Here is a 14,519-nt window from a genome sequence, read left to right on the forward strand (position 1 = left end):
GCTGCACTTGAGCCAGCATTTATGATGTCACTTTTGGCCCGGAGTGTGGCGAACCAGAGAAGGTCTTGATCTGCTCTTCAGCCAATCGATTGGTTGCGGGACGGAGGGGTGTAAGAGCCGCACCTTTTCTCTGGGTGAACTGAATCTGCTGCAGTTCACGCTCCATGCCTTTTTAGTCAACATGAAAATAGTAGTACACGTAGAAAGCTAATAGTTGCAGCATATTAAATCATTTTAATTTTTTGTACTGAAATCATAGTGGCAGACTCCGAGCCAACTAGAATGAACCAAATTCTTCTGATGCTGAAGTTCTGAGGAATGCAGCTAGTGGTGTCATTGATAATAATGCGAATTCCCGACCCTTATCCTTAGTTGGGCTTTACATACACGATACACAAATAATTTTTTTCAGTATTCAAATGCATAAAACGACAGATGATAAAGCAGGCTTCACATCCAGCTTCATCTGAGTTTAGTTGTTGCTACTAGCAGACAAAAAACTGCGATCACATTTGGTGTTTATATGGAAGTTCTGTCCATCTTTTTCATTGAGGTACTTTTCAGTCAGTTTGTCATATGGATCTCATCTACTGTGGTCACATGGGTGGAAAGAGGCACTGAAGCGTGTCATCATATAGAGCTGATTACATCAAAAGACACGCAAAGTGGTTTTGTGTATAAAATGCAATGCATGAAGAGAGGCAACATCCAAAAAACCTTCTTCCTCTCCTTCCCATCGCCTTTATTTCCCACTCTTTTCCAGCTTTAATAATTACCTTAATTACTTTTTTTTTTACTTCCTCTTTCTTTTTACAGGCCAAACCTATTTATGGTGGATGGCTGTGCTTGGCCCCTGAAGGAACTGACTTTGACAATCCTATGCAGAGATCTCGGGTAAGGGCATTTGTTGTAGTCCTGCATGTTGCTCTATAAAATGTTCGTACAATGTACTGTATGGACATTAATGCTTGCATACCTACTTCCAGTTACCAGAAACGCCCTGAAAGAGGAGTACTGAGTATGATGCCTCTAAGTCGATAAAATTGAGGCTAGCCACTAATACCTAATTTCTTCTCACAGAAATGGCAACGGAGATTTTTTGTGCTGTACGAACATGGCTGTCTGCGCTTTGCCCTGGACGAATCGGTGAGTAAAGGATGTTTTTTTTCTGCGTTCTGTTCTGTATGGGCGTGGAAGCTAGGCTGTGAAGGTGAAGATAATGTTTTTAAATCTTAAAGTTCAGGGCATAGCAGGTGTCCATGTCTGCGTGTTGTAGTTGTACAGTTTAGGGGTAGTGTAATTTCTTGATATGTGTGATTCCTACTTGAAAAGACACTGAAAAAGTCAGCTTGCTGTGACTGAGGCTTGTGATGCAGGGCTTTGCTGCTGAATCAGTTTTCACTGAGTTTCACTCGACCCATCAGGGCTTTCACTAACACTGTCACTCTTTCTTTAGAGCATTTCCTACAATAACTGTTGATCTTACTTGATTATACTCTTGTGTGATGTCTATACAGATGTTTTGGAAACTGCTCATTAAGGCTTTGCAATATGGTTAAAAACAACCCTCCTATATCAGTATACTTAAGAGAAATGTGACATTTAACATGATTATAAGTCAGGACATAAAAAGTGAGCGTGTAAAAAGTGGTGCAGATGTGAAGGTGATGTGCTAGCTGGAAGATGACTTTGTTGGCATTTGTTGTGAGAAGTGAATGACACTGTCTCTGCTGCAACTGTGTGGGAAGCTGCGGCTGGCAACAGTGATTATGTTACTGAAATCAACCATAAACTGTCTAGACAGACCCGAGATTCAGTATAACAGTTATTCAGATGTTGTGCACAGTGTTTGATGCCCCAGAAAATGAAAAACTGTGCTTCTCCTCTGCTAAGCAGCTACACGACTGGCTAAAATAAAGGCACTTGAGCCAAATTTGGTATTGTGTTTGTCAGTTTACCTGGGTGTTTGGCTGCACAGCGTAAAAGATTTGGGGTATGCAACCTGACCGCGATAACAGTACGCGTAAGGTGAAAAGTTGGCTTGAACAGGATGGAGCGTAAGAGTGGAGTTGATGAGGAAACAGGTGGGGGGAAAGCAGCATAAAAGCACAGATGGTGGCTGTAAGGGAACGTTTTTAAACTGTTTCCCCTCACCAAGTTAAAAAAAACTTTGTTTTTTACTTAGAAACTTGGAGGAATTATATATTATAATTGCACCACGAAGCAAAAAGCAACAGCAGTGCATACAACAAACATAAGCTACCTACAGACCAGCTGATTTTAACACAGCTGCAAAGGCAACTTGTTATTGGTTAGCAGTTGAGAAATGTTAAAGCGTGAAACATTTAAATGCAAGCAGAAAGTAAGCTTTTCAGTCAGCATTTAAAGCACATTCAGTGTTAGGAATATGATCTTTTTTCTTTTTAAACGTTTTATAAAATAAGAATGTAACTTGTCCACTAGACAGCTAATTGTTTCTGTCCTCACTGGTTGAAAATACTGCTCCGTTAAACTGCTTATTAGTATTTCTTTAATATGCACGGCAAGATTTCTGAGTGTTATGCAGCCACAGACAGTAAGCATAGTGGAAAAAAGACTGAAACTGTTGTATAAACGCTGTGTTAGAATAAACTGAGTTCTAATCATTTACAGGAACAATGGAAAACTCTAAAAGATTCTTAAATCAATCAGTCAATATTTGTATGGACGGTTTTCATCCAATACATTGTGCTCAGTTTAGACCCCATGCTTGCTTGTGTGTGTATAATGACTTTGATGCATGTTGTGGATAAAGCATGCAGTTAGTAAGCACTTCATATGGTTTGTTGCTGCGTAGTCAAAAGTAATGCAGCTACTAAAATCATGTGATGTGGCTTAATGATTTCCGACTCCCACATTTCCAATTTTAGACGTTCTCCTTGGAATTTTGCTTGCTTCGCTTGCGTCTGCTGTGCAGCAGAAACATTTAGAGTGTTTTATTGTTTGTAGCGTGTTCTCAGTTCTGTCTGGGAATGTGGTCTTGATACTGAAGGTTGATTGAAAACACTTAGCAGTGCTGAAAATCTCAAACCGCATTAGAAACTTTCCTCGCTAGTTCATGGAGGAGCGAATAGAACTGAATCATTTCATTGAAATAAGTAAAGGTGCATGTTTAATGTTGTGGAGACTTTGAGTTAAACATTTACTCTTTATAGCTTTTTTCCAAGCTATAGAGAGTAAAAGGCTGGGAAGTCTCTCCTGCCCGCTCTGAGCCTGCGTCTTGTGCTAGTGTAGCGCCAGGGGAATGCGACACGGGTGACCAAACCCATACCAGTCGATCAGGCTGGAGATTAGGCTGCTTGTGAGTAAACACTGGGGGCCGCACACTACCAACCAGCCTGCCGGAAACACAGAGTGACTTTCTCATGTATCCTGTAGAAATCATAGGTCACACGAGTGTTTACCTTTGCCTTTCATCTTTCTTTTTGTGAGTGAGCAGGACAGTGAGGGGCAGGGAGATGAGCTGACTTGACATCAGCACATGGTGAATCTCTTTTCTGTTGCCAGTGATGACAATGGGAGGAAATGTGGTGCTTGTGAGTGTGCGTGTGCACGTTTCCACTGTGTAATGTGTTTCCAGCGACACCCAGGCTGGTGTGCAGTTGTTTTCCTCTCATTGTAACAGTGATTCCAAAACTGTCTGCCTCATTGTCTTTTGGTCTTTTCATCTGCTCCACAAGGCTGGAAAAGTGGGTCAGGGAAGTGGCCGCTTTGTGCTCTAGACCCCTGAAGATAGGAACTCTCTGAGGCCTCGGAGCTTATGACAACCGTTACTGTTTTCAAACTCATCAGGCTCATCGTTGTTTACAGAGTAGCTCAAGACACCAATGGAGGGTTGAAATGATGTGATTGAGGTTGACCTTTATTCCTGTTTCTCTGACTTTCTCTGGCCTTGTTGTATCGGAGATTTAGATGAGCCACTCCTACTCGCTCTTTGTCTTTAACTGTTTTGATGGTATTCTCCACACTTTTATTGTCGCATGAAGGGAAACCAACACATCTGGAACCTTATTTTATAGCTTTGCTATCAAGATGCTTCAGAAGGGTTCAGTGTTTGTTTCTTTTTACTGACTAAGACTAAAACAATAGTTTTGATTATAATTATGATTCACACTCATTCAGTCAGGTGGAGATGCTGTGTAAGGTTTTACATTTTGTAAAACTATTTATCAATCATTTGCACTGTGTAGTCACAGGGTACTATATGGCATTCTTGACTATAAATAATACTTTCTAAACTGTAGACCACTTGTTGCATTTGAGCAGCAGAAGGCTAACTCTTCCTCTTCTTTATTCTTCCTTGTTGCTGCTTCTCTGCTAAACAGACAAGACAGATTTTTGACACACACATTTGCAAAGCCAAGCCAAATGTATTTATAAAGCACTTCAAACAGCAGCCACTAGCCAAAGTGCTGAACATGTGCACGGACTTTAGTATACAGCGCTGTCTCTCTCCGTCACTGTAGAGCTCAGCAGTATGACTTGAAAAGCACTCTGTAGGTTCTGCAGTTCAAAATAATCCTTGGAGTTGCCACAGTTCCTCCAATGTCTGAAACAAGCTGTTTAGTTGGGAAGGACAAGTAAACATTTGGAGTGACTGGAAACCTGACTAAAATCCTACCACACGCCGGTAAAATTTAAAAAAAAAAAGAACAAAAAACAAGACCACGCAGAGTGAAACTCGCCCCAAAGGGCAAAGGATAGACTAACCTTTGATGTTTTGTTTTTAGTACAATATGATGACATCCTGTTATGCTGTCGTTATGCTGTCATTATGATGTCGTAGAGCGTAAAGTGTGCTCTCCGTGCCCTTTCGTATGATATATTACTCAATATGGTTTCTTGAAATCTTTTCAAGGTGAACTTTGGGCGCTGACAATGAAGGTCAAGGTCAAATACTAAGCCAACGTATTCATGTCCTCCCAGGCCTAGTATATTATTTCTTAAGGTTCTGCTGATTTTTCACGTTCGGCGTGACCTTGACCCACTGTTCACACTAATAAAATCAGGACTAGCTCTTATTGGTATCAACCGTCACACAAAATTTGAAAATGACATCTAGAAAACTGCGGACACTAGACTGCTAGCAAACAGACAGAATCGATTACACACTCCTTCCCTTCAAGGGCAGAATAATAATAACTAATGTTAATTAATATTTTAGACAAGAATTAGTAACTATATATATATATATATATATATATATATATATATATATATATATATATATATATATATATATATATATATATATATATATATATATATATAAAAAAAACTTATATATATATATATATATATATATATATATATATATATATATATATATTAGTTTTTTTTTTTAATGTTCTGGCTATTTTAATATTCAAAAATCATGCTCTGCTCGACTGTTTAGTTCCTCTTGCTTTACAGACACCCACATGTAAGCAAGCTTTCTTCTGATTGGCTTCTCCACACAAACACAAGCAACAGGTAACACAGGCAGGTTTCTGTGCTCACTGCCAGAACTGCGTGTTGGAGACGACCACTAAGAGTATCCCCTTTCACTGAAATCTAAGGGATTAAATGGATTAATTGGACTTAACTCTTCGGCTGCGTTTAATATGAGCGTCTGCCACTGGAACAGTGTATATACTGTACATAAGATGGGTTTCCTTGAATCCCAAGATCGTTTAACTTGGAGCAATGACGTCGTCTGATATTTTTCGCCATCTAGGCAGCAGTCTATCTGAAGCAGTACACCCTTAATGCTGAACTATTTTCTCCATGAAAAGAGGGAAAGATGCTTTTCTGTCTAATGCAGCATTCCTCCTTTAATGCCCTTATTTGGTGAACTGCAGTGTACTTGCAGCTCCGGGACCATACAGAGAAAGAGAAAAGGAGCACTAACCCTAAAAAAAAAAAAACAGGGAAAAAACCCACAGAGGAAACGTCAGATATGCCCCAGACCCAGACATTCCTCACACACAGCCTGCCACAGTAAGCACCCTGCTCCGCTGATGCTGGCCCATCATAATGCTTCCCATACTTGAACGTCACTCTTAGACAAGTAAATGAATGGAAAGTGAGACATTTTTCATGAAGATCTAACACAGAGTGGGACCACCCTGAAAGCTTTTAGGTTAAAAGGTCAATGACCATGAGAACACGCTGAAGAAGAGGTCGGGAGGTGACCGCTTTAATCCAGAGCTGCTTCTGTTTTACATCATGTTTTAGAAAGGGAAACAGTGCTAGAATAACCCACTCTAGCACATCCCAATCAGTTCATGGTTGTTTTAACGTTGTTTAGGCTTCTCCGTGTTAAAGGTTTTGATGGTGGGGAACTGTATCGAGGAACACGCAGCACATAAAACAGCAGTGTCTCTCCAGAGCCTGCTGCGGCGGATTTGCCTTTGGCTCTGCCTGTAAAAAGCCTCCTGGAGGATTTATCATTTATGGAGTGGGTGTACTCCACTCAATTCTAAAGCTGGCCCACTTATTTTTTCATGCCGTTTTAACAGTTTTCTGGAAAGTTTACTGTTGGGCTGGGGCTGTAACATAAAATGTTTTTTTTAAAAATACAGATTTTACCTAAAAGACACGTCTATTTTCTTAGCATGAAGCATTTTAATTGTCAGTCTCGTGTGGGTTGTATTGTTTGAGTGCCGTTTTCTCTCAGTGTTGTTGTTTCTTGTGTCGTGTCAGCCAGAGATCTCGAGAGGACCGTATGAGAAAGTCGTTTCTTTTAATAATACCCCATAGCCAAGCTAAAATTAGTCAGCACATGGAAGACGGACACAATTGGAGGATATGGAATTGGCCTGGTTTTGTAAAAATCAAACCCTGGACAATTCATTTGTTTTTGAATAGTAGCCTTGGCCAGATACATCTCCTTTGTTTTGGTGCCAGTAGCCGAGGGCAGTTTCTAAGCAACAAGTTGCCTTTATGCTGTCAGCATCAGCTGGACTGCAGTAGTTCATGCTCCACCTAGCAGCAACAAATTACAGTAAAGCCACCTTCGGGCACAGTGAACAGCGAAATCAATCTTACTTACTGGATCAAACACCAGTAAATATTTTACAAGAAATCCAGTTTTAACAAGTTTGCTTTTCATAAAAGTGCACATGCTGAAAATAATAAGGCTGCTGAGGTCTTTGTTCAATAAAATATTTTACAGTCAGTATTTTGGTTGCATAGGAAAACAGTAAGGCCACTGTATTTCAGAATTTTTAAGGGATTTTCTAGCAGGCAGGAAAACCTTCAGGAGTCATCGTCCAATTTTGGGTTTGACCCTCTTAAGGAGGACATGAAGCACTAAACATCCATCCATCCATTCGCTTCTGCTTATCCTTTTCATTGGGGGGGGGGGGGGGGGAGGTGCATCATCATCAACTCTGTCTGTGAAGCTGGATTTAAGAAATAAGTGCTTAATGTTAAAGTTTCAAAAGCATGTTTAGTAGGGCTGCACGATTAATCGTTAGAAAATCGCGATCTTATTTCCAAATGACAACGATTAAAAAAAAAAAAAAAAGACGACGACGATTGTACCGCATTTTGATCCGGGACGTAATCTGCATGAAAACAAGCGCTCACTCTTCCTGCTCAACAAATGACAAGGGCGGAGCCTTATACCACGTGATACAGAAGCTGGCTGCTAAAATTAGCAGGGAAAAAACAACGGAGAGCAAGTCAGGGATGACGAGAAAGTGACAGGAGAAAATCCGTCCCGGTCAACCACCCAAACATCAATAACGGGAACCTTATACAGCGCTTCCCGTCGAACTCCCGCAGGCACAAAGAAATTACGGAGGCTATTACTTATCACCTGACCAAAGATATGGCTCCATCAACACTCTGCAAAACGAGGGATTTAGAAAAATGATCAACACCCTAGACAAACGCTACACAGTGCCGTCCCGCAACTATTTTTCTATTGTTGCACTACCTGCTCTATACACGCAGTGTCGAGCAACGGTGGAGACGGAATTTCAAGCACTACAACATTTTGCGGCAACGACAAAACGTGAGACATTTGTTGTTTTTTTGTTTATTTATTGTTTTTATGTTTAGTCTCAACTGTTACGAAGTTGATGTTCAGTTAATAAGTGCAATAAATATTTATACTGGAAAAGAAAATTGTGAGAGAATCGTGATCTCAATTCTAAGCAAAAAAATTGTGATTCTCATTTTATGCAAAATCGTGCAGCCCTAATGTTTAGTGCCATCTGCTGTCAGTACTGAACGTGATGTTGTCACGTGGTTTGGTTGGTTGCAGCGAATGGACATTAGTTTATGTTAGCTAACCGGTGAAAGAATTGATAACTCAGAGGAAAATAAGGAGACTATGACTAAAAATCAGTTTAAATGGATCACTTTTGTGCTGCCCCAGGCTGCAGCAATGAGTTTTATGTTAAAGCTGAGGATATACTGTCCACTTTTGCTGTCTCTTTAGCGGTAAGTGGCTCTACGCTTTTTGGCTAGCTGCACTCAAACGGGAAAATCCAGCCGTTATCTATAATGTTCGGGTTTGTAAAGCACTTTATGAATGAGATCTGTATAGAGGAGACCCTGTTTGAGTCACCACACTCCAGCTTTACCTCACCACGCCGGGTGTAGCGAGTCGTGCAATCAGCCAGCAAAGCAGATCTTCGCACGATGCAATCAGCGCTATTTTATAAAATATTCTCTTTTTCCCAACACAACACAAAGTTTCCTGCATAACAGGTTACTACATGCGTATCACACCAACAAATCACTAACTTTTAATATGAAGTACTCCGTCGCACCCATCAAACATTTTTTCCTGCAGACATGCTGCTAATGATTCCCAGTCATGCTTCAGCAAGAAGCATAGTTATGTTTGCGGTGTGGTGCACTTGCATATGTAGTAAACAGTTTGGATGTGTTTGGGCAAAGAGAGATTATTTTATTGCATAAAATAGCGCTGATTGAGGCTGGATCCAACAGAGGGTAAAATCCAGGAGTTTTCCATGCTAAATTCCCAGATTTTATAACATTAAAATATAGCAGAGATGCAGGCTGCTAGAGCTGATCAGAGTCTGCTAGGCCTCCACTACTAGGTTGTGGCCTAGTTACTATTGGGTGTGTGGGTGGAGCATTTTTTTTATGTTTCATTCCTTCATTCAGATCATTAAAATCATGTTTTTGAATCACTTTAATGGCCACAGGTGTATAGGACGAGTATGAAACTCAGTGAGCTGGCAGTATAAAGGCCATAAATGTCAATAATTGCATGCTGAATGAGTAAAAATGTTAACACCAGAAAGACCGTGTTCTTTTTGGTGCAGACCCACAAGTCTCCACCCATCAAAGTCACAATATTTCTGTTCCTCAGCCTTAAAGCGGAGATAAAACATTCATTCTTAAAACTGCTGCTGCTTTTTTGTGGACATGGTACTCATGTTTCTATTTTTAGCTTCTAAAAATTGACAGCACAGTGTCACAGTGGTTAGCACTGTTGCCTCACAGCAAGAAGTTCCTGAGTTCAATTCCGCCATAAGGCCGGGGTCTTTCTGTGCAGAGTTTGCATGTTCTCCCCGTGTTTGCGTGGGTTTCCCGGGTACTTCGGCTTCCTCCCACAGTCCAAAGGCATGCAGTTAGTGGTGATAGGTTAATTGGAAACACAAAATTGCCTATAGGTACGAATGCGAGAGTGAATGGTTGTCTCTCTGTGTTAGCCCTGTGACAGACTGGCCTGTCCAGGGTGTACCCTGCCTCTCGCCCCCGCTTATCCTTTTTCAGAACCCCCGCGACCCTGAAAAAGGATAAGCGGAAGCAAATGGATGGATGAAGAGTTCTTAAAAAGTCCTAAATTTGATTTTATAAGGTGTGCAGCAGCCCTGGAAGTTGTTGCTCAATAGATTATTCTGCTCTACCATTGGCCACTCATTAATCTGCAGTTTTTCTCAATTAATCAATAAATCATTTGATGAATATAAATCCAGAATTAACAGAAAAGTGACTGAAACTATGAAAACAGTTGCTGAAAACAGTTGCTGGTTAGATTAAGGAAACAACACATTAGTTGGAGCTCTAAATCTGCCCCACATAGATGGTGGTGGAGAAAGGACCTCACAAAAGGACTTTTTGGTTTCCTGAGCTTAGTTGTTTGTTTCGTAGAAAAGTTGAGTCAGAAAGTACTGATGCAGAGAAGAGATTACTAGAGTACACCGACTCAGAATTGTTTTGCACTTCTTAGAGCGCTGCTGGGGTTCAGCTTCTCTGATCACAGCAAATATCATTCGATTTCTTAATGTGGCATTAGTCTTGCAACCCTGTGGTCTTGCACATAGCTGTCAGCCATTTGGTCCTTATTTTCACACATGATCATTGGAGGAAATTCTTCCACAGCGTCTCAGTTCTGAAGTACAACGCCATGTAATTGCCATATTTGGCAGGCCCTAGGGCTTTACAGATAGATCTTAATAAAGCTGGATCTGTGTTCAGTGGCCTTAAAAGGAGCTGGAAAAAGACCCAGCACCTGTTTTACATCTGTAGCAGGCACAGTGCAGCAAAGGCTGATAACAGAGCGGCAGGATTCTGAGAAGGTCGGAGAGGAAGTTTGGGGGGTTTTCTCGACATTAACGAGACAGTACAGGTTCAAATGGCAGTCGGACCACACACAACATACAGGGAAGTGACGTCAGAGCTAGGGCAGGGCGATAGGACCAAAAATATTTATCACGATATACATTTGAAAATTTGCGATAACGATATAACTGATGATATAATTGACACTAGACAAAACACTTTACAACTCCACAACTTTATTGATGCAAAAAACCCCATCAATGTATTTTCACTTAAACAAGCAGCTGTTTTTATGTGCATTAAAGTTATATAAAAATGTAACAGTGCAAATTCCTTGCTGACAGTTTAACCAAAAGCCATTTCCAGTGGAAACTGGCCGACATATCCTCAGCATAACCATGTATAATATCCACAAAACTTAAAAAGAGGTTATACACACAATACGGTAACATTATGTTGAAGCACAGTACGTATCACTCTGCGAGGCGCCTGCCTACGATAGCCGTAATGCTCCAACAATCCATCAAGCGGTGCTTCATAGCTTAGCAAAAACATTTGACAGATTTTCCAGCGCCGAGTACATAAAATCGTTTCGAGGTCAGTAAACACAACCAGAATTCATACATAAGGTACACGGGATTATAAGGGGCTCTGTCAATTTTCAGAAAATTCAAAGGATTGATTTTAACTGTGCCGTATTTTCCAAATAACACGGTAATAACGACGGCCTGCTAGCATGCTCTACCAAAAATAGTGCTTTGTTGTGTATCTGATGGACGAAAGCTAAACCAGTTCCACACTGAAGTTGCAGCATTTTTACAAACCAGTTCTGGTTCATCTGTTTCATTCAACAATCCGCTTTCGCCCTTCTCATTCTGCGTCGCCAGCACGCTTTTTCCTCCATCTGCGTATGTAAACAAAGGCACGGCGCATGCACATTTTACCCATATTCTATCGCGATATTTCATTTTCTTATCGTTGCCCGACAACACAAACAACACAAATGTTATACCGGTATTACCGTGAACAGCATGATATGGCCCTAGTCAGAGCTTTGACTGTGGTTTGTGCTTTGTGGATCAACCATGACACTGAAAACTATCAGTCTCCATGCTACAAACAGCTCTGTTCTTCACTGAGCATGCTGTTACCTTCACTTTTCACTCAGTGTGCTATAACAGAGGACTCAACTCGTTACCATGGTGACGTGGCAGATCTGAAGCATGTTTTCCTTTGGAACGTGATATGAGTATTTAGCTGGGCGAGCACACCACACATTTGTTCTCGCTCTGTTTTTAAAATGAACAGGTCTTAGGTCTCTAACCTAACACTTCCCTTCGCTTAGCTATGTGACGCACAAGCATCTAAGCAAATATGGAGGCTAAGTTGTAGGTCTGTGCTGAGTACCATACATGCATGTTAAACATAATGATTGGCCATGAAGGAGATAGTAGAGATCTTTCACATGTCACATGCAAAAAGAAAAAAAGAAAAGTAAAACAGTTACCCATATCTCCAAAGTGAAAAATGGATACCTACACAGTGTATAAATATCCAAATATCTGGATACGTCTCTGCTCATTTTTTCATATTGTGTCTTTTCTAGCCAAGCACGCTCCCTCAGGGCACAGTCAACATGAACCTGTGTACAGACGTCATTGATGCAGAGCCCAAGACGGGCCAGAAGAACTCACTGTGCATCATCACACCCGACCAGGAGTACTACATCAGAGGAGAGAATAAGGAGATCATCAATGGGTAATTTGTCCAGATATGATTACTGATGGGTTGTCACAGGGTTGGATGCTGATGTCTGATATTCAGAAATCTTTGGGCATGTGTGTTTGTGCACACACACCTGCAGGTGGAGTGAACAGCTGATTGTCTACCCCCGAACCAACAAACAGAACCAGAAGAAGAAACGCAAAGTTGAGCCTGCCACCTCCCAGGTAATCCTCCTCACAACACAAACGTTCAAAGGTCAGGATCATGCGCCACCTTCTTTAGGCCGTCATTTTTGACTTCATTGTGCGTTCACGTCCAGGAGCCGGGTCCAGCCAAGGTAGCAGTAACTGGGTCTGGTATCCCAGAAGCGGAAAAAGTTCCAGATTCAAGCTCCATCATCTGGCAGGAAGAACTGAACCAGAGGGAGGCTGAAGGGGCAGCAGTCTGGACTGCTGCTGAGCTACCTTCAGGATCACCACTGCCCCCTACAGGTAAGGAGGAATAACACATTATAAATAAGATCAAAGGTGATATTCAAAAAGGATGTAACCAAGTGAAAAAGACACCACATTTAAGTTTTTAGTTTAAAATGACATAAAAATACATGTTTCCAAGGTTGAGAGTCTAATCTAATGGGTTTTGTTTTTTTAAGTCAAATGTATTCAATTAATTTTATTTTAAATAAATATATGGCATCATGGCATCCTCTGTTCCTCATCTGTAGGGGACTCTGCGTCCGCGGCCCAGGCTTCTGATGCAGGCTCAGTGAACGGTGATGAAGTGGACCGGGGCGGCCTGCCGTTGCACGGCTCCACCCCCCAGCCTCCCAGCGACCTGCTGTCGCCGACCGGCTCCTGTTCCAGCCTGGGAGGCATTCCGCGCTGCCTCTCTCCAGCTCCCAGCGACCCCTTCCCCTCCGGCAGCTCCCTGCTCTCCAACGGCTCTCACATCAGCGGCTCGGTCAGCTCTCTCGACTCGGATGCCAGCGGCAGCACGGTGACGAGCACAGACAGCCACCCGGCCACCCAGAGGAGCGGTCACTCCTACAGCCACCACGACACGCCGCGGTCTCGGCGGTTGGAGGCTGAGGCTAGAAAGGCTGAGAAGAGGAGCCGGTTCAGGAGCCCAGACAGGCAGGAGAGAGAGGCCGTCTTCAGCCCCGAGAGGAGGTCGGTGTTCACTGACTTCTAAACTTTCACTTATGTTATACAAATCCAGCAAAACGTCAACAAGTGAAGCATTTGGAAGCTGAGCTGTTTTCATTTTACATTAATGATAATCTGATTTCACAGATATTCACAAGACGTCTCTCTTTGTATGCAAACAGCTGTTAATGCAATCTGGCTGATTTCAGTCAGACTGATCAGTGGAAATGGTGAATTGTGCAGACTTGTACAGTTATTGTGGCGTCTTTTGGATCCATCTTGTCTCATCTTCCCAATATCTCAGAAAATAAATTACACTACCTCTCCTAAGTTGTAGCTACGGTCGATAGCCACCCACTCCCGACTAGGGATGGGTATCGTTTAGGTTTTATCCGATACCGGTGCCAAACCGGTACTTTTGAAACGGTGCCGGTGCTTAAACGGTGCTCAAACCGGTGCTTAAAGAATGGAGAACACAAAATTGGTCCAAAAAACTCTCATGTTCAGCTGTTGGTTTTTTTTGTAAAAAGATAACAATGTTAGCCTTTTCTGCAGCTATGGGGCATATATGGTATCACTCTTGGCTGAAAGCAGTGCTTAACAATGGAAAAAACACAAACTTTGTCCAAAAGCTTCTCATGTTTAGCTGTTTCCCACTTTTTCTTTGGTCATTTTAGCCTTTTTGGCCAGAGTGAAGGGAGTATCTGCCATCAAACAAGAAGACAGCCGCATGTAGCTATGATGGTGTTTGCTAGTTCACCTTACATGCATTAATGTAATAACGTGGTTAGCCTACTCAACGTAAATTACACACGAACATTAAGCTACTCACGCAGAGAAGAACGGCTGCTGCTGCATCATCATCCGTCATCATTTCTGCTGCAGATGCGCTCTCTGCATAGATGTGCACGGTGTGAGGTCTCGCACTAAGCTATCATCGGGTTTGAGGTGTTACCTCCTTTGACAGTATCACAGTATCACCTTAAAGCACTTGTTGCAGCTGCTGAGTTTGCATCTTTTGCTGTGAAGTACAGCCAGACTTTGACCGCTTCGCCTTGGGCATTTTTAATCTGTAGCTCT

The 14,519-nt window shown here is 41.9% G+C and overlaps 1 protein-coding gene across 3 annotated transcripts in view; it reads left to right on the forward strand.

Moving 5' to 3' along the window:
• The window catches only part of mpripb (myosin phosphatase Rho interacting protein b), a 49,643-nt gene that overhangs the window by 6,184 nt on the left and 28,940 nt on the right, over positions 1-14,519 (forward strand). For all 3 annotated transcript variants that reach the window (XM_006796943.2, XM_087845263.1, XM_006796945.2), the window contains exons 2-7: positions 817-894; positions 1,081-1,146; positions 12,176-12,327; positions 12,434-12,518; positions 12,614-12,785; positions 13,019-13,463. In XM_006796943.2, coding sequence (XP_006797006.2) covers positions 817-894; positions 1,081-1,146; positions 12,176-12,327; positions 12,434-12,518; positions 12,614-12,785; positions 13,019-13,463 — 998 coding nt within the window. The remainder of the gene's footprint in view (positions 1-816; positions 895-1,080; positions 1,147-12,175; positions 12,328-12,433; positions 12,519-12,613; positions 12,786-13,018; positions 13,464-14,519) is intronic.

The sequence above is a fragment of the Neolamprologus brichardi genome, chromosome 8 (genome assembly GCF_056152115.1).
Source record: "Neolamprologus brichardi isolate AB-2024 chromosome 8, ASM5615211v1, whole genome shotgun sequence".
Lineage (NCBI taxonomy): Eukaryota > Metazoa > Chordata > Actinopteri > Cichliformes > Cichlidae > Neolamprologus > Neolamprologus brichardi.